The 26,211-nt window shown below is 41.8% G+C and overlaps 1 protein-coding gene across 4 annotated transcripts in view; it reads left to right on the forward strand.

Moving 5' to 3' along the window:
* LOC124185318 overlaps positions 1 to 26,211 on the forward strand; it is a 142,247-nt gene that overhangs the window by 97,155 nt on the left and 18,881 nt on the right. For all 4 annotated transcript variants that reach the window (XR_006871366.1, XM_046575960.1, XM_046575961.1 and 1 more), the window contains exons 12-16: positions 10,017 to 10,233; positions 12,823 to 12,980; positions 16,294 to 16,439; positions 24,478 to 24,522; positions 24,615 to 24,794. Coding sequence is in view for 3 of the 4 variants with exons in the window: in XM_046575960.1 (XP_046431916.1) it covers positions 10,017 to 10,233; positions 12,823 to 12,980; positions 16,294 to 16,439; positions 24,478 to 24,522; positions 24,615 to 24,794 (746 nt within the window). In the remaining variant the exon portion in view is untranslated. The remainder of the gene's footprint in view (positions 1 to 10,016; positions 10,234 to 12,822; positions 12,981 to 16,293; positions 16,440 to 24,477; positions 24,523 to 24,614; positions 24,795 to 26,211) is intronic.

Below are 26,211 nucleotides of genomic sequence, written 5' to 3' on the forward strand. Positions count from 1 at the left end.
ACTCCTGCTAATATTCATTTCACCCTCCCCCCATCCCCCATCCCCCATCCAGTTATTAAAAACCCCACCGAGGAATAAATTTCAGCTGGAAGATGCAGATGGTACCCTAACTCCAATTTCAACCTCTGTTTTCTCCCACCCCTCGCGATCACTTAGACCTTCGAGGGGTTTCTGCGGGGCTTGTGCTTGTGCTTGTGCTTGCGGTTGTACTTTACAGTGCCAGAGGCCGCCGCATGTGCTCTGTTACGAAATTTCCACCCCACCGATCGTTATCTTAAATCACAGAATGTACCGGTTCGCCCGTATACTTCGCTGGAAAGGAATCGCTAATTGCAACATCCGCGCAGTTTGATAAAAAGAAAAAAAAAAAGAAAGAAAGAAAAAAAGCATAAGGAATCCGACTTTGGAACATTAATGAAGGGACCTTGTATCGAGGCACCGCGATTCGCGGAAATCGCTACAAGTGCCGCAAGGCATTTTTTGCGGACGCGAAAGCTTCCGGCTAAACGCACACGGAATGGGTATACACCTGCGGTGCATGTGTATATAAGGAGTCGGTACGTGGCATATGGTGCATCTACACCGGTCTGCAGTTTCTCCCCTTATTTTTCTTCGCGATGCTCCAGATCCGTTGTTTTACCCGAACTACAATCCAGCCAGACAGATTTTATTACCTACCTTGAACTATTTCAGGTCGAAGGTAGCAGGTACAATACGCTGTTTCAGCGCAGTGCAGCCATCATGGGTAGAACAGCAAATATTTAATCGGAATTCAGGTGAAAGCGCGGAGCGGAAGTGTAATATTAAGTAACGTTACCGAATGCAATTTATTGCGAGGAAAAAAGAAAATTGACAACAAAATCGAGTTAAATTTCAGAAACTTTTGAATTTGTAGACATGGTATATTAGGGACGTTGTACGATTGTAAATCAATACATTTTCGGTGATTTTAACACTTCTGGTTACTTTCGAGAAGGTGCAAAAAGCTATAATGAGACTAAAATTATCGAAAAGAGCTTCGGTATAGCGATTTTTCATTTGGAACCGCTTTTAATATGCAGTGAAAAATTTAGCAGGATTCGTTTGACTTGACTCCAACGGTGCAGGCTTATATTTTTGTTGAAAATCTGTTTCTTATTTTCTCTTTATATAAGTCAGTTCATTATTCGTCAGAATTAATATCAATGCGATCCGAAAAAATGAAACGTTCAAAGATACTGTTTGGTGACTGAAGATCGTTGGATATCGCGCCGTCGCGACGCGCGGCGTCGTAATTTCTCGATATCGCCGAGCTCTATCGGCTCGTGGCAGCACCGCTGCTTGATTTTTCGCGAACGAGTGAGCAGACGCGCGCGCGAATTTGGAGCAGTCGTCAAAACGACGCGCTTCGGAGAACACGTTCGCGACAAGCCCTAAGGCCGATACATATCCCACATTGTGTATGGTCGAAGCTTCTTCGATTCGAAGTTACTCCGGATTGAAGAAGCTTCGACCATACAGATACCAAGGCGATGAAAAAAATTGTTGCGGTAGGATTGTAGAGAATCATTTTCATCAGTTTTAAGGCGATTCATTCTAGATGAAAAATCGTTACCCGAACTCTCGTTTATAATTTCGTTTCATTTTCTTCTTCTTTTCTGTATTCTAATCGCGAGAGAGTTACCAAAACCTCTGAATGTAATAATTTGATGTGAACTCAACGAGCGACCGTTTCTTAGAATGTATTAAAATGATAAAAAAAATTATGGATTTTCAAACGACAAATTTTCATTGAACGTTAATACAACTCTCGAGCTTATCTTTATTTCCGGAAATTCACGGTCCCTGAAAACGTAGTTGAAGTAAATTGAGGTGGAAGTTACTTGGCTCCAATTGCAGGCGGTTGACGTCACGAGTTAAAAGTTAACCGCGTTCCGTAGGCGGTTGTACGAGGGTCGACCTGGTGGAATATAATTCGAGGCTTTAAACCTACATCCGTTAGTTCGCCCATCAATGTAATAGCCAGGTTCTCTATCCGATGCAGCAGGCTTAGGTACTCCACTGTTGTTCTCCGTGATCGTTTACGACGATTTGACGTCCGTCGTAACGGCCTCGGTTTACGACAAACCGTAGGTATCGCGTTTGGCCCCCTTTTACTCCCAGACTGCATTGCCTTACATCCCCCGTTCGCCTATCGCCCATTTCTCTCATCCTTTCACCGCCCCGCGTTCTCCCCGCGCGACATTCAAATTTTACTACAGCCAAAGGATCCTGTACCCCCTAATTTCAAAGATCTCATAAACGGCACGCACCTTATACGATCTGCAGGTTTACACATTTTCCGATACCTCAACGTCGATTTTCATTTCAATGACAAAACAAAGCACGCGCGGAGAAAGGATTTTTCGACTGTACCAAACAGCCGTTTTGTTCGGGATAAAAATGGTTTAAACAACAATTGTTGCGATATCGATGGTATAAACCACATTTACTTTGATTAACTGAAGATTTATTCAATTCAATACATTTTCAATGTCTAATTTTACTTAGTTCAAAATAGATTGAATTTCGATTGAAAAATTCCGTTTCCTAAAACTTCAAGATACCGTTGAAGATGGTTCGGTTTTTCCATTCCAACGGATGCTTAGTTTCCCTGGATTCCCTTTTTTTACGCGTCAGAAGGATGGAGATTCCGTACCTCCGGTATAATAATTCGTCAGAGTTCATATCGCTTGAGAAGTGGGACAACCGCTCCATCTAATAACGTCTTAATAGTCAAAGCAGTAAAGTAGCAACCGTGAAAACTTCATTTCCGCTCTTATCGTCCGATGCGACGACTCTTAGACCGCCAACTTTTCGCCACGGACTGAGAAATCGTCGTACCTAAATCCCACGCGTCGTTACTTTTCCATGCGACTCTGCGTATTATCCAGAGACACCGTATATATAAATGACGAAAGTTTTTGAACCGCTATTTATAGTTTCGACTTTGGGCTGAACGTGTAAAGCGGGAACGCCGTAACCTTCAGCAAACAGATTAAGACTGAAGAATGTAACGAAATTGGAAATATTGGGGCACACGTAATAGTTCCGAAACTACAATCGGTCAGAACTTTATCGCCTGTTAAATTATTCAACAATTCCACCATGTTATATCCTCAATCGCGTGTCAACTCAGTCCGTAAAAAGAAACTTGTTTGGAAACTTTTTCCTATACAGTTACGTAAATATTTTTTTTTGCCTTTTTTCCCGTACTTACATTATTACACCTAACCGAAACATATTAGTAGACTCGTTCGGAAAATGTTACAGCCTGTAATGTGACGTGGCTATATACTGTATCGCCTCAGATCGGTCACTTGGTTTTGTATGAATAAAAAGTAAGAGAGGAAAACGAATAAGGAAACGTCACGGTAAAAGTTTTACCACGTCTGCTTATTGCGAGTTTAGATAATGCAATCTATTTTTATGAGAAATCAATTCACCACCACTCGTGCGGACGAGGCACCCGTTTGTATGTTCAACATGGCTCGTGTATCCACACGTGTACGTATGTACGTACCTACACCACGTATCGAAACACAGAGAAAAAGCTCCGCTTCGCGCTTCGCTTCAGTCCGAGGCTCGTACATTTTTTCTTCTAAATTTACCAGTGACCTTTTTATCCCTCGGCTATTCTTATTATTGAATGAGAAAGCGACTCTCTCTCTCTCCCCCTCTCTTTACAATACATGCCTCTGTTCCTCTTCGTTGTCGATGAGCTGCCTCGCCCGATGTGCACGTATGGAGCTGGAACAACGGAGTTTGGCACGTGCTTTGCCTACCCTGTGAATCGGCGACATTCCCCCCCCCCCCCCCCCCCCCCCCCCCCCCCCACCCCTCCACCATTCCCTGTTTCGAATATTTTCACGAGGCACCCGAGGCATCTGGATCACTCGGGAAAGTGCGTGCGAGCTTTTTTCGAGTATCCTCTCTGTACGTAATTTTCAAACCCTTTGAAAATTCCGTGCCGATATCAGCCCCCGTGTCTGAGCTTTTGAGTAAAACGAGGATGAAAACGAATTCCTGTTGGATATTGCTACTGCACGCGATTGTTTTGCACACTCCACTTTCGGATGCCGACGTTGGAATGATAGGGAAAGGTATGATAAGATTCGAAAATTGAAACCTGAGTCGAGCTATTTTGATTTTAATTGCGGAATTTAATCGCAGGCATCAAACGTTGAATATACGCTACTCCAAATTATTTCTCATGCCGATCACATTGTTGTAACATTTTTTATAATGCAAAAATCATACCGTTCGACCAAAGTTTTGACGGTTGAGGGATCATTTCGATTCACGATTACCTAAAAGCTGATTCTTTACGAATTAATTATCTGTCAATAAATTATTCTGAACATTGATACGTCGGTTTTTATTGAAACAAAGATTTATTCATTGTCACGAGGTGCAATTGATTGACAGCAAAAGGTGAAAAGATAATTCACTTTGTACGATTTTTATAAAAAGAATTCATTTAGATCGTAAGAATAATCATTTTTTGGTATAAAAAACAAAAGATAACGACATTTGGATGAAATTTAACAATGCCTTTACATTTTCTCCGCTCAAACCGTGGGGAAAAATTAAGGAAAAGTTCATCGGTCGTGCTAATATTGAGTGATAAGTTTTATTCCCGGAAGAGTTGAAATGGGTTCGTTACATCGGCACGACAATTGTCAAGGGTAAGGTCAAGGCCACTTGGCTTTTCTCGCACCTGCCCTCCGATAATACCATATACCGGAATATTTCCGTGGAGTACTCAAGGCTCAACAACCAGGACGAATCGATTTCTTTCACCAATTTCAATGCACGGTTCGTATATACCAACATACAATTTGAACCACCGCTGAGCGTGTTCATTCGTCCGAGAACCTGCGAAATAAGATAGATGTGACGGGAGATTAGACGCGGTTGCGGCTGCTGCTGCTGCTGCTTCTGCTTCTGCTCCGAAATCGTCACGCTTATAACAGGCGTCTTCTACCTTCCTTCATTGCTTCAATAACGATTTTACCAATTTGCCTTGTAGCGATTTTTCGAATCAGCCAACTCGAACTACTCGCTGCTCTTGGTTAAACCACTTCATCGCTTCAGCTTGTAGAAGATATCTGATGTGAAGCGGTAGTTTTGAAGAAAAAAGACCAGCAAAAACTAAGCGGTTGATATTTGGCGGCAACTCTGACCGATTCATTGACGAACCGCGTAACGATTTCATCCCTGCAGCAGCAGCACCTAATGGAAATTATTCAACGGGTCTATCGGTCAATTAAGGCCGGTCAATTACTAGGAGTATAAATTAATATGTTTGTCGGATTGAGGGGGCTTAAACGGGATCCAATTATCGCCGGGTCATTAATGACTTATTGTTATCTGATTTTTCGATACGTCAACCCCCCGTCGAAGTGCGCAGTATTTGTCATCCTGCAGTTTTGCCGGAAGCGAGGACGCGCACCTGGCTGAATTTAATCGAACGACTCAACGGTGAGCACTCTGCAGGAAGCGTAATGGCGAGTAATAGAATTTCCCCACTTCCATTTCGCAGCGAATCACCGACCGAGTGCATCTCCACACCGTGTGCTCATGTGTCTCTCTCTGTGTGTACGTAACTTGCGGCTGTGTGCCTTTAACGTATCTGCATAATACGTAACAGGTTTATCGATTATTAACCCTTTCATTGCAAAGAGCGCTTCCTCCTCCGCGACTCTACTTTTTCATCTTTTAAACTTCGTCCTTGTGCCCTCGCTATACGGATCTCGGTATTGCTCTGCCCCTGACACTCACAATCAGTTTCAATTCAATCTTCCCCGGCACCTCTTCCGTTCCTCTATCCCCAAACTTCTCTGCCTTTTCAGTTTTCATCCGATTTCCCTACGTGCATCGGCTCAGGAGATATATGGCGTGACAACCGTTTTCCAACTTTGCAAGCTCCGGAGAAAATGCAAAAATGAAACTGGACCGTTGAACAAAATTGCATTGTTGAAAATTGATATTTTTTTAACAGTATAACAGAAATTGGAAAACTTTCTTCACGTAAGATGTGTAAATTGCGTAATTCGTCTGTCTAGGTAATTACGAACTGTGAAAAGTATATTTGTCAAGTTTTAAAATACTTGTCACTGACAGCGAATTTGCTTGTTAACTTATTATCGTTGAAACAGTTTTTTTACTCAACCGTCGGTTTACTGTATCATTTCTCTTTTCCGTTTACCCAATTATCGTTAATTGTCGACACGTTCCAGAACCGCAAAAGCGACAAATTGTAATCGCATTCCGTTCGCAATCTGAACACACGTTACGGCAGCTATCGTACAGCGGTATATTAGAATCCCCTGTACAACAATCGTCGTGAATTCAAGAACCTTAAATGCAGAAAAAAATGCGGCCGGTGGTCACTCGGCTATAAATATCCCCTTTTCCTTATCCGCCGAGAGCAATATGAAAAGGGAAAAAAAAAAAAAAAAAAAACCAATAACCGAGCCGCCGTCGTAAGAATGTGGATGCGGAGTAAATAAGAAATCAATGATAAACGTATATCTGCGATTGAAAAGGAAATATGCTCTTCTTTCTCGCTTTGCTCTCGGTGCAGAAAAAATGAAAGGAATTATTAGGAAGGCAATCGGGGGTTCTTAAGAGTTGAGAATGTAAGGGACAGGCGGTGAAGTGGAGAAGGGTCGTTGCGTTCACTCTCCTCCTCCTCCTTCTCCTTCGCGAAATTCGCGGGTCATTTGCATGTAAAATAATCCCTCGAAGGATCCTCCTCCTGCAAAGCGAATGGAATTACTTACGCAAAGGGAGGCGAGGAACGCGACGTCGCGTCGTCCAGGGGGAAGGAAAGGAGGAAAGGGGGACGAAGGGCTGAAGTTGGTAGGTGACTGGGCGAAAACCCTTTCTTTAAACCCGTCCTTCGCCACGGCTTGAATATTCAGGTTCACCCTTTGGATTGTTGGACGGCTTGATAACTGACACGTGTTAATTTGCTACCGAATCGGACTCTTAGTCCGGCTGAATGGCGTTCGCGATGCGGGTAGAGATTCCGATTGGTCGAAACTCAGGCCGACCATTGTGCCCAATCACGTCGGACTGCGTGGTTCGAATTGTCAGAGGGTCAAGTTTTCAGATGATTATAATTAAGGAAATTGACCGGCCAAGAATTATCGATACTTTTCGTCGATTTTATTAGAGGGCTTGTCGCGAATTAGCTATTTAGTGAGTTTTTATATTCGTAACCTAAGAGGATATTCCAAAAAAAATACTGGTTATGTAAAGAAATTCTTGAATGCCGAGGCTTCATTTTGAATTTTATTCGGAAAACTGTTTTCTACCGAGTCCGTGAAAACATATTACTTTTTATCACTTTGGTATCGTTGAATATTTAATTTTGTACCGCTGCCCCGATATTGATTTTAATTGACAAGAAAAAAAAAATCTCTCAGCGGCTTTTCAGAAAATGGTATTCTGAATAAAATCGTCGATCGTAGATTGAAATGAAACGAATCTACTAGATTTTTAACAATTTCGAAACGATTTCACGCAAAGCATCGATATCCAACGTTTCCTTTACAATTCCATTACGTTTAAAGAGAATCTTCGTAGCTTACGTCGTTTGGTCGTTCGAATTTGGTCCTGAATTTCGCATCACCCAGAAATATGGCTTCGCTTTACGCGCCGCAGAATCGATCTCCGTTGTTTCCGAGCCGATCCCTGAGAGAGGATGGACTTCTCTCGGTCCTTCGAACTTCCGGTAATCGGTTTAAGGCCACCGTTGAATTCATTCGGCGGATGAAACGGAAATTGCCATAAGCTCTCCCTTCCATGACGCAGTAAGTTCTCCTCTTGCCCATCGCCTTTACCGCTGCAATATCAAACGGTCCAACAGAATCTGCTCTCCGCGTTGCGGAACCTCCGCGTGTATTCCCTTCCGACAAACCAAACTCGATATCGCAGAACAGAGGCATGTCGCCGCTGTGAGAATTGCCGAAGAAACTTGTCAAACGTCTTCGCGGCTCGTGCATCTATTTTTCACAGCATGCGTTCCCGCCTGCAATTGCTGTTATTTCCGCTGGCGAAAGCTCTCGCGTGTTCGCTCGACGTTTCCGAGGTATTCCTCGGCCGGTTTTCACCCTCTGCATGTCTGCGTCTCCGCGTCCATGTGTCTCGGAGTTCTTTGGCGAATGAGATCGCGTGACGCGAATCCTCGGCACACGCCGTCGATCGATCGGGCTCGTGCTCTCACTCTGATTGAATTGAGCCAAATAACCGTCGCTGTTCTGACATCCAATGGAATATTACCCTGTATACCAGCGTTACGCTCCTCGTAGGCCACGAAACCCGGATCACGTCGGATTATCCACGGCGACGGAACAGAAATTGACCGTAATTGCGGATCGATTACTTTTCCTTTCTCTGCGGCGCGCGTGGATCGTTTCGTTAGAAACTCCGTTTATCTTGAAGATCGGTTAAAATGCCAGCTCTCCACATCGCACTGTTAATTAGAAAAATTTCATTGCCACACGGGGAAAATTATACCAATTTGCCTTAAGATCCTCGCTTTTAGCACACTGTATCGGAAATATTACGAAAGAAGTAAACAAAGTGAGCGTTGTACGACGTCGAGCGGATGGGTTAAACTTTTTACATTTTTATTGTAACTTCTTTTTTATTGCCGGAATAAAAAAGGAGCGAATAAAATTATCTCACGACTATTGTATATGGAGAGAAAAGTTGGCTAATTGTTTAAAAAAAAAAAGAGTGTGAATCGTCATTTTATTACTCTTCTTCTTATATCTTCTTTGCCAATTTTATTATCGAAAGCATGGATATACCTGCTTGGTCGATTTTCAAATCATTCGAAAGCGGTACTCGGTAAAGTTTTTATCGTTTACATCGGATAATCGTACTTTTCCACTTATCCCCTTAATTGATATGGCTGAAAGTGTCGGTTATACAGGTATACGTATAATGTGTGCAATCTGGATGTATACATGTACATGTATATATAAGAAGGAACTTATCGGATTAAATATCGTCACCGAACTCGTGACCGGCGATAAACCTGTCACGTAGAGTGAAACTTTTTGTCAGTTATAAAAAATCTACCGCGCCTGCAAAGCCTAGAAAACTTTTTTCACCCAGCCCCCCGCTGTTTATTGGATAAACTTTCGAGTTTGATGGCTCCCGAGCCTCTTAATTCTGTCGTCTTCTTATCTCCGGAGCTGCTCCTTGTACCCTATAACTTTCGTTAAACCATGATCCGCACCCATGAGATGTATATTCCCCCAGAATTAGAAGCATAAATCAAACTTTTCGAACCAAATTAGATCACGCCCCATCAAAATAACGTAGGTATAAGAGTTTTGCGTGTAGGATAAAAAAAACAATAAAACAAAGCGAGATAAAATATATATATCCAACAGTTTATTCATCACGTGTCATCAGCGGCTGCAACGCGATCCTCGCGCGTCTCTACGAGGGTGAAAAAAAATTTCTCGCGTATACCTTCGCTCTTGCGGAAACTCGCTTTACAATTCTTCGGTGAAAAAAAGTCTCCGGCGGGACTTTGCAGCACCGCCGCCAATATAACGCCCGATAAGAAGAAAATGTTTTCTCGATCACGTCAGCGGCTCGATACCTGCCCATAGAGTGCCGTCCATTGTGTCCATGTCCCCTCGGCCTCGTCGTTTCAACCGTGCGCTCAGCCTCGAGGATCTTATTTTATTTTCTCGTATTTCATTTCCTCTATTTTTCGCGTAGTCGAGAACGAGTCAATTTCGCGAAGCCTGCGACTAAAGAAGAGAAAGAGAGCGAGTGAGTTGATCAACGACTTAATGATCGTATTCGACAGAGCACGGAGTAAAATGTGCTCACGTGATTTTTATTATTCTCCCTTATTATTACCGTGGTTGGATCACGAATTGATTGATAACTCGAGGTGAATGACCGAGTTATCTCGTTTATTCCGGGCGTTAACCGGGGCCTAATTATTGGTTTTATTTCAGCCTCCGGGTCGGGATCGGTGATCGGACGAGACCCCCTGCCACCCAGAGCCATCAGCACGTCTCAGCTACCCCAGAGAACGCTGACGCAGCCTCCTCTTCCACGAGGAAACGCGCACCACCCGGCGCATCCGGTTCAGCAAACGACACTTCCGGTCACCCGCCCGTTAGAACGTACCGCCGCCGCTAGCCTAGCCGATATCAGGATCACCTCTGCCGGGTGAGTGTATCCTCCGATACTCGAGATTAATACTACAGAGTTTTGGGTAATTGATAACAAGTCGAGGTGGGTTAGCCATCTTGGTCGCAAATCGCGAGCGCAACGTCGTTGCCACAATCTTGTGACTTCCCGAGGCAAGCACGAGTTGTACGGTAGAAGAAAAAGTGGTAAAATCGTTGAAGGAAAGACCTCCGGCAATGTTAGGGCTAATCCGACAACATCTCTGCTGTGGATTGGAAATTAATGCGAGAAAACTTGCTTGGCAAAAAACCTGAGGTGTCAACAATTTGAGAAACGATTTTACAACGGTAACCGTTCACAATTATCAAAAGCTGGTGATTTCTGTCGTATTCTAACGTTCGTGGATTCATTTTCTTTCACCATAAAAGTCCCCAAATATGACCTGACAAATTTTGTTAGAAACAGTTATCCGCACACAGAGAAAAGGATTCATTGAATTTGTCATGTATAGCGAGAAAAATATTTGTTAGATTCAAATAAATGTTGTCTGGTGCAACAAAAAAATTGTACGAACAAAATATTGTATTGTCAAGTGAAAACACATTTATTTGAAGTAACAAAACATTTCTGTCCCCGTATTTGATCGCCACGTTTGGTGAGGACACCAAACTTTTTTTCGTACGTAATGTGCATCGAAATAAATTTTTCAAACGTTTGTTTTCTGTTTTCGAAATTTTTGACTTCGAGAATATGCATCGTTTGAAGAATTTCGTGAACTTAGAAAAAAGTTTTATACCTACACTTGATATTTCGACTAGAATACTTTTACACCTGTTTCTTTTTTTTTATGATAATTCATTATTTATCCACAGTCCACTTCTATAAACTCCCTTATTGTTTTGTTAACGAAAATATATTTGTTCTTCGATTGACGTAATTTTTTGAAACACATTTACATTCAGTCTCCTTGTCGAAACCCTTGAATCAGTTTTCGTCCATCTTTTGTTGTCGAGGAAAGATGTAACATGTGTCTAGTCGAGAAATAGAGTTATTCCTGTAAGGAGCCAAAAAAATAAATGACGGCAACATCGCTAACAAAAATGTGAATTTTCCTCGTTCGTCTAACAATAAGTTGTTTTACTCCCGTTCTCAGCTTTAAGCTCGGCAATAAACACCGGAGAATTCAAAATGCTTACTGGTATAATCGGAGTTGCGAGGGTAGGTTAAACTTCTGCCGAGTATTAACGGGTTTTATACGGCAGTTAAAGAGGGCGGGATCCCGGGGTTGCGGTAGGTTTTAGATATAACCTGTAACGGAGGAAAACCCCCTGGGGCGATTTTCGTCTAGCCGAATATCGAGTATAGGTATAAGCTAGGGAAACGGACAAAGCCGAACAAGAAGCATTGTAATGGTCGATAAAAGTTTGAGCTCACGCTGCACATCGTGTTCCTGTGATAAAAGTGTCTTTTTTGTACATTTTTCCCCACCCTTTATTCGCTCTGCGTACGTTTTTCGACTCGGTGTATCGCCGCTATAGAATTCAATCGATTCTGTCTTCAGAGCCAATTCGTTTATTTCAATATTCAATCCGACCGGCCCGGGGCGAATTAATCAACCCTTTGAACGGCGAAATTATCTGACATCCCAGCAATTTTATTCGCGTTCGTAGTCATTAAAGCGAAAAATAAAATTACGATTGTTGGAATATTCGTATGTAATTTCAACTTTTATTCCAATTATTTCACATCGCATGAGCTCAACGTTCCCAAAGTCTTTGAAAAACTTTTTTTCAATTTGTTATAGATTTTGATCCTTACAGTTGTCCAAAGTTGATCAAGCTACAATACCCGGAAGTATTTTTTTTTTTTTTTTTGCTGTCTCTTAACGTAATTAGAATTCCGAGATACGGAAGTAATGAAAATTAAAACAAGTGCTTAATTTGATTGTCCTGCAGAGTCTGAGCCAGAATTGCACTCGAGGTGGGTTCGTTTATTTTAGCTTTTCGGTACGTTCGTCCGTTCGTTGAATTGGACGAGATCCAACCAGTGCTGAAATCTGCAGTGGGAGACAAAAATCCCGCGACTAAAAGTTTTGACAAATAAATATTACGCCCGCTGTACATATTACACGGATTCAGCATAATTTTTTCCCCGCAGAAGTGTACCTTGTACAGAAATAAATATACAGCATCATCGACCGAACGGATCATTTCGCGGAATGTGAAATTTCTCGGGGGAATTTCTTTCACACGATACGTAATATAACTAGCGTCTTCTTAAGGAGAATAAGAGACGTATTAATTGACCAACAAGAAGGCACCAAATTTTTTTTTTCTTCTTCGCCTTCTCCTTTGTACGTCGTCGTTCCATTGCCGGAGATCAGAAACAACATCCGAGATCGTTACCGCGTCCCGAGTGCTTCGAATAAATTTTATTAACCATGACACGGAGAGTTCGAAGGCAGCTGCCGGCTGTGGTGTTTCAATTGAGAGTCGGATTGGCGTATAACTGGCTAAATAACTGGCTCGACGCTTGGAGGCTGGTGGATCCGCGTTGAAGGTGACTCGGTCGGGTACTGTTATTGTATAAATTGAATCAACGCCAGTTTGTTTGTGACGCTTGTTACAGGGAGGCGAGAATCACGTCGCCAGGAAACGGCCAGTTGAAGCAGCAGCACCAGGACCAGTCCGCTCAGCGCAGGATGGCCGGACCCTTGAGGGTTATTTCCCCCAATGGACACAGGGTTTCCAGTCCGAACGAGAGCGAGTCCCATTCGCGCAGTCCAAGCAAGTACCTTTACTCGTTTTACAGATGGTGCGCGGTTAAAATTAGAGGCCCCTTTCGCCCGTTCCTGATCTTGATCCCAACTGTGCCGCAGGCGCGACCCTTCTCCAAATGGTGCGAAAAGGCACGTTGATCAGTGACCGATGTACACCGTGATGGTTGCATTTTTTTACTTTTCTTTTCGTCTTTCAAACATGAACAGTTTCGACCGTTAACGCGCTGCGGGTTGAAGATTCCAACAGGTTTCGTACCGAGCTGTTGTTCGAGCTTTTCCGAATCCCAATCCCAATCTCACCGGGTATCTCTAACCTTCCTTGCTTCGTACGTGATTCGAATCGCAGAGTAGCGAAGGTCGGGGTTCAATCTACTACCCTGGGATTTCCTATTGTTTCCAAACGAACTTCCCGCGAAGGTACAGGTGTACTTCTCGGTGTGCATTCACTGCGTTATACCGTCGTGAAACTCGCTGCAACGGTCCAGATTATTATAATACCTAGTTCTGATTGTGCATTGTCGTCGCACGAATAGCGACAGAGATACCATCGGATTAATTTACCCTAAGTTTTCCCTTTGCCTTCTGCCAGCACAAAGGCAGCATGTCCGGTTGTCGAGTTGAAGTCACGTATTCCCTCTTTCTCCTCGTCGCCGTTTTCCATCACCGATAATCACTCACCGCGTGCTGGACTGCAGGTAACGTCGCGTTCTCCGCATACTTTTTCAGAAGACGCAACGATTATGACACGCGATTAAACTTTGCGCGCAAACGGTTTGTGCCTTTACGGTAATTCGGTCAATTCTACGGTACATCGTACCGATCGGATTTTTCAACAATTAACGATGTCGATCGGCTTCACTTGTTACACGTGACTGTAGTAACGAGTTAAACAGAAGTTTGTCTATAAGGGTGTCCACTACTGATTACTATACCTGTAATATATATCGCGTGTTTATGGTTTTACGGACGTATGCGCCATTATACGACCTTTCACCACGCGTAAAGGTAAAGCGACGTGTTTTTCTCCCCTTTATATTTACGGGAAAGACATGGGGATACATTCGAAAACGTTGCGATTGAAAAATGTATCAATTAACGGTACAAGGTCGTAAGTACTGACGGTTACGCCCTTTCATCGCGAACTTTATGAAAAATAATCACGTACATTTATGGTGTAATCTCGCCTGTGCCCACATACGACCATATACCGTGTTACGTTCGTTATAATTTTTTGAGGAAATTAAAATTTTTTAATATTCTCCCGTCGTCGATAAATCTTCACGTTTCGAAGGTTCCTGCATCGTTTATGATGAAAGCACAAAAATGGCGGATGCGACCGTATACCAATTATAAATTTGACGAATAAAAATATATATTTACGTTGAAATGGCGTATCCACCAAACATAAGTCCTCTTACCTGTATTTATTTTTTCGGCTCATTTTAGTGTAGATACGCGTTTTCGGTACTTTCGTAACGAATTTACCTTTTTGGCGTCTGCGTCCTTATACCATTATATATTGGATTATTCGACAGAGCACCAAATCAGTTTATGCCTCATGCTTTCGCACACCGGCAGATGAAATAGCAAATCGCACGGTATTTGCGATCAGAATTTCACAACCATCTCACAGTGCAGACGCGACGACGACGAGCCTTGATTCGGCCCTAGGTCTCTGTTTGCCAAGCGCAAACTCTGCAGAATGCAACTGACTATAATGGTGAAATTTGTTGATCTGTAAACGGGGTTAATAATTACGCGAGGCTACGTGGGTGACACGGACGCAGAGGAAACGGAGCTCCAGAGTTCGGAATCGAAACTCCCTTCCACGAAATTTAAACTCCGATAATAACCGCCTCCGCAGCAGGTCCGGAGGACCAAGTTTCTGGTCCCTGTACCACCTTGGGAACCTCTCGGGGTTTCGGACGTAAGTCGCGTGTCGGGTTTAATTATTCAAAGGGCAAGAAAGAAGGACTGCGGGACGTATGTCACCGCGGCGCAGGTTGGCTCTGGAATAATGGAAAGGCAATGCGGAGCCAGTGAATTCATTCGCTTCGTACCCTACCGTAACGTTAGGGTGCTCTTTGGACGCTCCTTGTTTACCGTATGGAAAGGAAGGTAAGGACAGATGAATTCCGGTAGGGTTTTAGTCGCGACAGCGACCTCGCCGCTCGCTGGTTCAAGGTACATGAACCAAAAGCTGCTCCGACCGGCGCAAGAGCCGGAGAAACGATGAATAATTCATTGTTTGCAGTTGAACTGCCTTTGGCATGCGAGCCATTATGGCTTTAGGCAAGAGACCTTGCGAATCGTCTCGTTGATTTCGCGGATTTCTCTTCGACGAACGACTTTAACCTATTAACCGTGAAAATACCGACATTTTCCATTAATGTCACCCCTTGTTTCCGCGTCCTCTTGCCACGTTTCACGCATCCCTCTGTCGGTATTACTCGATTTTAAAACTGCCGTGCGGCGATGGCGGGAAACCAAGTTTCGAATAAATCCCATTAAATTTCATAGGTGCACCTCCTACGAGCGTGATCCTCGACGCTTCTTGTTTTACACCTTGTTCTCAATGTCATGAAATTTAATCGCTTTGCTCGCAATTGTCTTTATCCAAATCATCTAATTCCAAAAGTTTCGATCCTTCTACCCCGTCGCGATATGAGGGGTTGATCACGGTTCAAACTTTTGTTACTTCAACTCGCGGAATAACTTTACGTTACGATCAAACAATCCTTTTCGTCTTCTTCTGTATATCCAGTGTTACATTTACACGGGTATGTACGGATCTCGTTAACGGAGTGTTTACGAGTTAACTCAACCCTGCAGCTTGAGTCAACTTGACTTGAGATTTAAACGTGCTGATCTTATTTATTCTTTCGTACGTTGCGATAAGTCGAGCATGCAAAACACGCGCAAGACCAATAACAAATCTTGATAACAACTACGCACCCGATAAATCTTCGTGTCTTCTTCTCACTTGTTGAAAAATCTACGAGATTCCTAGCAGCTGGAATAAATTGCGCAACAATTTTACGATCATCTGTTTCGGCAATTGAAATCCGGTTAATAAAGTACCGAAAGTACGCACAAATTGCCTTGCTTGATTATCTTCCCATTTACAAATCAATCTTTGTCGTTACCGAATCTGCCTGAGCGATACTTTTTTAATCCGTTATCTCTGTTTCCCAGTTAAAGGGATCGTTGACAATACGTTCGTGTTTGTGTATTGTAATTTTTATCCACTTTCTTTTTCCATTCGTCACCGAAACTCCAAAAGTGTATTTAACAATTTGATTTCGAACGAATATTTCCAGGCGAGCGAACAATCGGCAGTCCTGTCGGTCGAGATATCGAGAGAATTGAACGGGGGGGCGGAAGCGGTGTCGACGTAAATGGTCACGGCAGGCAAAACCATTGCAGTGCCAACAATCGGGACAACAATGAGCTTCTGAACAAAAGGGTGAGTCTCCTCAAAGCTTCGGGATAACAATATCCGTCGGCGTATTAAAACGTCGTAATATAAAGTCGTGTACGAAATTATGCCGTCAATCATTTATGTTTCGTTTAAACTCTGTCAAATTGTCTCAGATTGATTCCCTTTGCGCCGAATTATATCGTCGTTACACGCGTCGGTGTATCGATATCCATTTATCGCCATATGCATGCATCTACCTACTTACGTACCTGCCCATGGTAATTCAAGCCGAGCTGTTAATCCTCGCGTCAAAACGTAGGGTTTCCTTACAACATTAAAGAGGCGCGATGCCAGCGGCTGTTATGTTCCATTATAGGTATACTGCATGTACCACGTGCAATAACCCATGTATTACAGGCTTAATCGACTAGAAGTCTGTTTAATTAATAATCAACTGGGTTACGTAACCCTCGTGTTAAATGTGTTACCGCGCATGAGTCGTATTGCCCGGAGACCATATATTGTGTTCAAATTTCACCCTGCGATAATTACACGTGTAAATCGTGGTAGAGCTGAAATTTCTGAGCACCAACAGATCTGAATATGTTTTGGTTTTTTTCTCTCTCTTTACGAGATCATGGAATTCGTTATTTCAGTCTTGTATCACGTAGGGTGTTCTTTATTTCTTATTTTACAATTATTAAATCCGAATATGAGACTTCAAGCTTATGTAAAACAGATTTTACATACAAGCGAGGACGTGGAAGAAGTAGAGATGAAACGATCTAGCTGCAGATTTATTTTTTCACACCGTGTGAAAATCGTTGATTATCTAATCGCTATTTCGAAAAACGAACGATTCGAATATTCAGAGAGGATTCATCTGTTTCCAATTAAGTTCCAATCACCTTCGAAAGCTTTTCGTCATTACTCATTGGCGGAAAAACCGACGAGTAGGTATACTTCAGACCGACAAGTTCTGTTTCAAATTGAGAAATTAGAGCGGAACGAGTGGTAGGGATAAAAAGTGAGAAAGAGAGAGAGAGAGATTTGCTGCGGGCTGAACCGATAGCGGGATATTGAAATTAACTTTGAACTATATTAAACACGATCCAGCGCATTTGGTATAACACACGCGTCAACGTCGATTGTAAAATTGTAAAATATTGAAGCACACGAAACACGCCATGCACCGGACGCAACCCGAGCAACACTCGACTTCCGCCAATTGTGTAGAACAAACCGTTTCACGGAAGACAGAGATAAAGAAAAACGAAGAGCAAAAAAGGGCACGGATAAATACACTATTCTTAACTAGTTATGCTGCCGCACAGTTGCCAAATGCAAAGCGGAATTACGTTTCGACCTGCCTGAGCAATTGCGACTAACGATAAAGGAACTCAACGTTTTTACATGCTTGGATAAATATTAAGACTCCGCCAGCAGCAATTTTACACTTGTGCGCGTGTGTGAGTGTGTGTGTGTGTGTGTATGTTTTCTTTTACTTTTTCTTTATTGTACTTGGACTATACAACGCACCGATGACTGGATAAAGTGATCGGAATTTCCGGCGACAAACGTTTGACGATGATAATTGGTCAGGCACGAGTATCGTTTCGTTTCGTTTCGTTGGGTTTGATATTTTTATCGAAGGAGTTTGGGGTCGGAAAGTATCGAAGAACGTTAATTATTAATTAGAAAGATTTGCATCTTGCGCAGTTTCATTAACAGCTCTCTTGTGCCTGCTTTGAATATATAGTAGAGCGGTGATAATTGTCCGCTGGTACTGCACTGCCGCTAAACTCTGCTGAAATAGTTACAGTAACTAGTGTCCCGGTAATTGTTATACTTGTCCTTAACAACGCATTTCCACCATTGCTCTACGTGTATTTTAGTACGTACGTAGGTACAATGTACGTACATACATACCTGAACTTCGGTACAGCGGAATTCGGCTATGTAGGCTGCTTTCGTTGGTGGACTAATCAATTTAAATCACGTTTCCAAAATTGTTGAGACCACGCACACTGGCGTTGCTGAAAGCTACGACTAAACCACGCTTTATTCGCGGTATTTAACCCCGTAAATTTACTCGTTTCATTTCGTTTCCAATTACTTTCGTCCAGAAACATCGACGAAGCTTCAAGTACCTACTCCTTCTACAATTCGAATGCGATACAGTTGGCTAGTCACCAAATTATTACTACAGTTACAAACTTCGTCAGGTTTGAAAAAAAAAGAAGAGACAATGGTAGAAAAACCTTGGAACTGTTGGACTTGCCCCAAAATTCTCAACGGAACTTTACTCTTATTTGACTTACGGATGTGTGTTATACACGCGTGTGTGGGTGGGTGCGGCGAATCGATAGACAGCGAGGGGATCATCCATCTCGTTTGTGCTAATCGTTGGAATTAACCGGAGTAATTCGACAACGATAATTAACCTATATCCGTAGTAAATCGCAATTATTGCACGGAGACGAGATTGCGAGGGGACGATCGAGTCGCGAAGGCTTGACGAATATCACCGAGGATAAGATATTTCTTGAAATTTCACGTCTCTAGGGGAAAATCGTTGGAGAACATTGCGTTAATGCACACTGGCAATAACTTGCGCACGTGTTACAGTACGCCGAGTTTAAAAATTTTTTTTTGCATTCTTTGAATCGTTCATCATATTGGCGATACGGTTTAAATTCTCTGGAGTAACACAACGCCTGGCGAATATATGTGTACAGCTAATATGTAGAATGTAGATGCAGGTATATCGCGTATAGCGTGTTGATTAATGCGTCAACCCTGCCACATCACTCACCCAGTCTCATAACACCTTCCACCACCGTACACTCTGCATTAATTACTGTATTAACTCTTGCGCCTGTCACGATGCCAGGGTATGAGAAGGGGTGTACCTATTTATATTCGTTGCTGTTTGCCGCTTATGTCCATATGCTATATTTTATAATACACGCCTCCCCGTGAACGATGTTAAAAATGCCCTGCAACGTAAACCGTGACCTCAAAATTCCCACAAACGTGACCCCCCGGCAAAAACTAGAGTTTGGTTGAATTTTAATTTATTTTTTGTTTTTCACTATCAAGTATAATACGATTCTTTTTTTTTTTTTCATTGCGCAAGCAAAGTCTGGTGGTCTGTAATTAAATTGGCGGAGTAAACGAGCCTCGTTCTTTTCAATTTGGCTAATTTTCTTCACATAATTGCGGTCTTGATGTAAAATTGGGCTCGTATTTCGGCCCTCTGTAAATTGTATACAATATGCCATCAGGTATGGTTAATAATTCTTACCCCGCGGGTTTCCGGATTGCGATGATGATGGTGACAGATTCTACCTCCGCCAAACTCTGGCATTAGTCGAAATTATTCTCCCTTGGTCATTAATTAATTTAATTTTTTAATGCATCAACAGCGATAACTTTTATTTAACATCGCTGCGACCTCATTCCGGAAAGAGTAAAATATTACGCTTTATTATACACAGACTGCTGTATGAAATGTACGTAGATTTTTCGTGCAAAACCCCGTTCGCTCCGCGTAAGCGCCTCAGATCCCATTCCTGATTTCTTCGCTCCCAGGAGGGGAACAGTTATACGTATACAGATACATTTGTACAGGCAGAAAAATGAGATAGTAACAAGTGAAGCCGCCTGAGGATTGTAAAATACAAATACGGATATATCGGAGGCATGTTACCAAAGTAATTTCCTTCTATCTCTTCGATGGCTCTTCGAGTCGGATAAATTCAAATAAAATCACCCGAGTCTTTCGACCTACGTTCTTGCGAGATTTTTTACATACACGTGTATTTTGTACAATCGTAAAACTCGTAACCAAAGAAATTTTTTCGATATAATCTCGGTTGAATTGTCAACGATCGAAATTCACCCTCAATTAAAACAATTATTTATTGATACAATCGTCAAATCCCACTCTGATTCTCTGTCGCTCAAATGGAAAATCGCTGCAACGAAACGTAAAAGCCGGAAAAATACCAGCAGCGATACAACGGTGATTAGAATTTATTTATTTATTTATTTATTTATTTTTTTTTTTGCCAAGAACCACGGCGCCTAATTATCCTCCAATCAGGCCAGTCCGGTTCGCCTGCACCAATCAACGGATCAATTCGTGCGCGGACTCGACATGCCAAATATAAACGGACGGGTCCTGCAGCTCTCCGAATTTTCTCTTCGCCGCAGTACCGTGCCTGGAATATAAAGTGTGCGCGTTTGAAAAGTGCGGCGAACAGTTCAGGCCGCTACTTTATAGCTCGATGTATATTATCATGTAAAAAATCGTTGCATCCGCGTTCCGTCCGACGCGTCTTAATTGAATTCCGATTAAAGCTCGTAAGCGGGCATCCGGTATTGGAAAACAAAATTTTCCGTTTGCGGATGAAAGACTGGAGGGTGTGATACGAGAAGACGAAAGCAATCGTGCGATGTTATTATGCTGATTGGGTTCGCGTTTGAAGAAACGAGAAACAAAAGTGACGACACGGGGATGATCGAAGAGCTTGACGATATTTAAACGTCCTCGAACAATTCCGGAATATTCAAGGCGGATCGGAGATCAAACAGCGAAGAAAAGTAAACGCGTGAAAAATTGAAAACGCGCATGAAAACGTGATCGTTACTTCTATAGAAATATTATTGCATCGAGGTATTTGCAGAGCAGAGAAATACGCCATGTAAATCCGGTGTTGTAGGATTTTTTTTTTTACAAACAAAGATCTTCTTGCCAATTTCAATGATGGATCGTACTCCACTGGAAAACAACGAAGTCGCGTCTTTTGATTTATATTCGGAATCAGGATTCGCGAGTAGTCGATTTACATGCGATTGATCTGAATTTTGGCACGACAAGACCGATCTAATCGTAAGTGAATCCCATCCAATGGCCGGAAGTATTTATTATATAAGCTGGAAAAAATTTAAATTGTTACTACGTCAACAGAAAATTATAGGCAAAATTGGTTTATGTTGTATTATTACAATAACGATTGAAATATAGTTGGAATTGCAAGAAACTATGTAAAAGTAACGGCTTAGTGTGATTAAGTCGTGAATTATCATATTTTATGCTTATTGCAACTTTAAATCAGTTTGTTTAGTTAGCTTGACTTTTGAAACCAAAAAATCTCTTGAAATAAATTTGTTCATTGACCAGCTACGAACTATCGCAGGTGACGATTAAAATCGAAGATGACAGTAAAACTTGCTAGAATTTCTAGTTACAGCTACGCATCTCATTCATAATTCGCAACCATAGCAATATGACATTTTTGTTTCCTCGATTTATGGTAAAAAAATGGAAACAGCTGGTTAAGTAGCAACGTGCATGCCCCAGACGTCTATCCGATCATTGACGCGGCTGGCCGGTTATCCGAGCACACGAACGCACCCCGAGGTTAAACTCGAGACGTGATAGTAGGTACACCTAATCCATCGTCATGGGGATGGAATGCCGCAGATTCGGATGAATTATTCGGGACGAAATCCGCGCAAGAAACCTTCGGGATTCCCGAGGCCAATTGGCAGACCGCCCGATCCCGACTCCCAACCTGGTACTAGGACTGGTTCCTCAAGCTCTGCCGGGGGAGTAAGAAGAGATGAGGGCAGAGGCCGGAGCGAACCGATCCCTCTGCAAAAGACACAAAACGAGGACAAGGGAAGAGGGGAGGAGAGGAGAGGAGACAAGACACCTACACCTACACCATTCGGACCAAACACACCTCTTGGACTCTCCGGTCTCCAGATACTGCCGGTGATCCACGGGACGGTTACGTCCAGTTGCAGTACCGGTTCCTCCGGGTTAGGAACACCGTCGAGACGCGTTCGGGGCTTAGTTTAATACCTGAACCTTCGAAACCACTTGCGGTTGCGCTCGTTTTAAATATAGAAGTGAAGTTCATGATCTTATACTCTCTGGGTACGTTCCTTTCTCTTAAGTGAATATTTGAATGCGATGAAAACGCGAATTTTTCAAGAAATCCTCCACTTGGAAAAATTCCTTGTTTTCTTTTTTTTTCATCATAGTTACGCAATGCTAGAAGATAGTAACAGAATCGCCGTCGTTGTTTTAGTGATGTTATAGTTGGCGACAATACGTTTTCTGAATATTAAGTCTGTTTGTTCGGTTGACTGTATTTTTTTTTTTCATTTCTTTTTTCAAACGTGTACGGTCTTGGCATCATTTGATGTTGCCCTAGTATCAAATTGTCATAACAGTTGCCAGAAAATATAATACTAATGTCCGCAATCAAAAACCATGGTCACATGTCCCAGATTTTCTGGACCCGTGGCTACAAAACTGGCAATCATCTTATACCAGGAACTATATTCTTTCGTTACGGTAAAATTGATAATAGCTAATGACTGTATAATAATCATAATTCGAGGAATTTCGAGGTCATTAGCTACGTTTGGAGAAGGTTGACAATCAGGTTAAAGAATTTGATTCTTTTAATCGAGTTTTATTACCAATCAATTAAATAGTTTATACCTGCAGTTGGTTATTGAGAGTCGAATGGCTCAGGATTATTTCATTCGCAGCTCGAATATTTATACGTAGCTTTAAATTTAACGAAGATCAGTTAATTGTTTTACCAAATAATTTGAGTTAGCTACGAATCGAATATTTTACCCAAGTTAAATTTTAACCTTTATCTCGTTGAAACATAGCGCATAGTAAATTATTTACGCTAATCAAATCAACGAAGCTCACTTGTTATTTGTACGCAATGATTCGTTATAACATATTTCAAACTCAAAACAACGAACAGTTAATTTCGAAAAATGAATTGATGCACGTTACGTAACAGTTGTTTGCTTTTTTTTAAATATTTTTTTTTCAAATTTTAACCGCTGATTAAGGCTTACATTATACCTACAAGTGAGAAACTAATCCTGTTTAGAGCACCGCTTGCGCTCGCAACTTATGTGTATAATAATCGTATATGAGTCCGTGTTTATGCCTCGTATACCGAGCCGGCAAGGTTGATCCGGTACTGGAACTAAAGTCAGCGAGTTGTAAAACTTGGTCTCGACGTCCGTAAAGTCGTCCGAGCACGGAGGGCAGTTTCAACTGGAAGAGCCGTGAGCCTGGAGGAATGAATGGCTTCCCCAGATTAAGGGGGTTTTCCTTAATGCCGACACCTACGTCGCTCGGATAGCGTGCGATGACCGCAACAAGGGAGCTTTTGGTCCTTAACTTTTCCCGCTTATATACTAACAGCCACGCGAAAAGCTCAAAAATACAGTATTTTTTTTTCTCGCCATTAGTTTGTCTTCATTAAAAGGCACGGCGTTTAATTTTTTTTTTTTTCTTTTCTTTCTTTCATTGTTTCATATATTTTTATGTACATTTTTTCTCTCGGACTCTCTAATACGTTTTTCGGAGATACCATTGTGTGTCTTTATTATAGATATAATTTACCGCGTCACGGCGAAAGCGTTGGCTATAAATTTTTTCCACTTTTATATACCGTAAATAATGCAATTTTTTAAACGTTTTTCCCCAATTTATCATTGTTGGTATTATTTCGTTTCTACGTTTACGTGCGCATTTTTATGTAACTTTTTTTTTTCTTGCAGTGACAACTACAAGTTCCCCCTTGGCAGAGTAAATATTTCTATGGGTATTAAGCGTAATCCAGATCGTACCGTTATTTTATAAAGCCTCGCATCTCGCCCAGCTTTTTCTATACACGCATATTTATAGCCGAAATACGAATAGAGTATATCTCTATCGTCCGGGTAGCAAAGTAAGCCAAGCCTAGTTGTACGATCGGGATTAATATAAATTCTAAACGGAATGAAATAAATTTGACTGCAGAATCTCAGACCCGTCAAATTTATTTCGCGTTCTATCGTGCTCGCAAATCAGCCATCGCGCCCTTTCTTTCGTCTATAGCCATGAAATTCACGATATCAGGATTCGATAAAATAATTTACGAACATTTAGTTTCCAGATTGTATCAATTCCCTGCACAATTTTATACCCGGAATCTATCTGAGACAATTTTTAAATATTTATTGTTAAACTGTGATGAAATTTTGACAGCTGGAAACGCAGAGAAGACGTCTGGATAAATCGTTGACGTTTACTGTAATTGATTTAATTTTATTTAATATTTGATTTTAAAATGTATGACTCAAAAATACCCCCGAGTTTGAAACTTGTCGCATGCCCTCGTGTAGCCTGGCGAAAATCCTCACCGAGGTGGAAAAGGATCAGGAGGTGACCTGGTCCAGGTTTCAGCCGGAGAATTGCTGGGTCGAACCCACGAGGAATTGGTTTTGCTACTGATCCAGCTACGCCGGCAAAGTGCAACGCTCTGCAAAGCCATGGAGACTTGTCACGTCGAAATTGAATCTCAGGTGTTTATTTTAACCGTCTTGTAACGGCGGCATTTTACAGGTCACGGTGGCGGGGTTGGGTATTGTGGCCTGGGAATATTCCGTTGCTCACTTCCCGTGGAAGACGAAAATTGCGGGTGCACGTCGTTGGGAGCACGTGGCTGGCCGATTAACCATTAACCAAGTCGCAGCTTTTATTCACTGCATTTCACACCTTGTACGCCGTTAGGATGGCATATATAGTGAAAAATAACGCTGTCGTACAAGTGATAATAATTACTTGTTCTCCCTGATTTGTTTTCATTTCATTTATTCGAACAATACGTAATCGAATGTCGTAAATTTACTAAAATCAAAGCAATGGCTGTTTGGTCCAATTTCTCTTCTCCAACGACTATATATTGGCTAGTTGTAAGGACTGTTCAAATAATTTGAGGCATTTTGAATCTCCAAAACAGTCAATTGATTCGAATAAACAAATGTACCGAAATGGAATTTTTTTTATTCCAGTCAAGCAAGTATCTTGGGGATTTTAAAAACGTCTCGAATTATTTTAGTGGACCTTGGAGAATACTTTTACTTTTTGTGAGAAAAGAAAAATTGAATTAAAAAAAAAACCATTGCTTGAATCAAACGAATTGTTGATGAAACGAAGAAAAAATCGCGAGAACAGGCGAATACATTTGCTTGTTAAAAAGCAACTGTTTTTTCCCAGTGTTGTACAAGCAGACGGCTGAAAAAGTGTGTCGATTTTAGAACTTATGCCTCAATTATTCAATTGGATCGGAGTTTGTTTTATTAAAAATTTGTGCGCCGAGCCTGATGTGCATAATTTTTCACCGGAATGAACAAATATCAATCACCTTTTCAGTCCTCTGTTCATACGTACACCCTTAAGTTGTGTCCTGCTTAAACCTGCATTCCTTTCATATCGCCGCCATTTTATTCCCCCTGTGTATTAAAAGTGGAGGATATATTTGCATTGCACTTGACGAAGTTTCTTCGGGTTCACTTCCAATATCGAAGAATAGTTGGCTCGAATATTGTTACGGTCGTTTGGAAGTATATTCTGAATGGTTCTTCTGCAGTTTGAAACGCGTAATGGAGCATAGCACGATCGTTCGGAAAGAGTTTAATAACGAATGCAACAACCTGTGAGCTTATCGGAATAATTCCATCAGCGCGATTTGATACTATAGTCGATACGGCGAATAGTCTCGTTCGATTCCTGTTCGCGAAATCAAATCAACTCTGAAAATAGAAATGCACGTTTAACCATTTGCGAACGTTTTTTAGCTCTTTAATTTTTTTTCCCCTCTAGCTCGAAACGGGAAATACAATTTTACGTATCAATTAGTTCTACTCTACATTATGAATTATTTTAAAATGCCTAAGTCTAGGTGATCGATCCTTCGTCATTATTATACAGATTTACCAA

The sequence above is a fragment of the Neodiprion fabricii genome, chromosome 6 (assembly GCF_021155785.1).
Source record: "Neodiprion fabricii isolate iyNeoFabr1 chromosome 6, iyNeoFabr1.1, whole genome shotgun sequence".
NCBI lineage: Eukaryota > Metazoa > Arthropoda > Insecta > Hymenoptera > Diprionidae > Neodiprion > Neodiprion fabricii.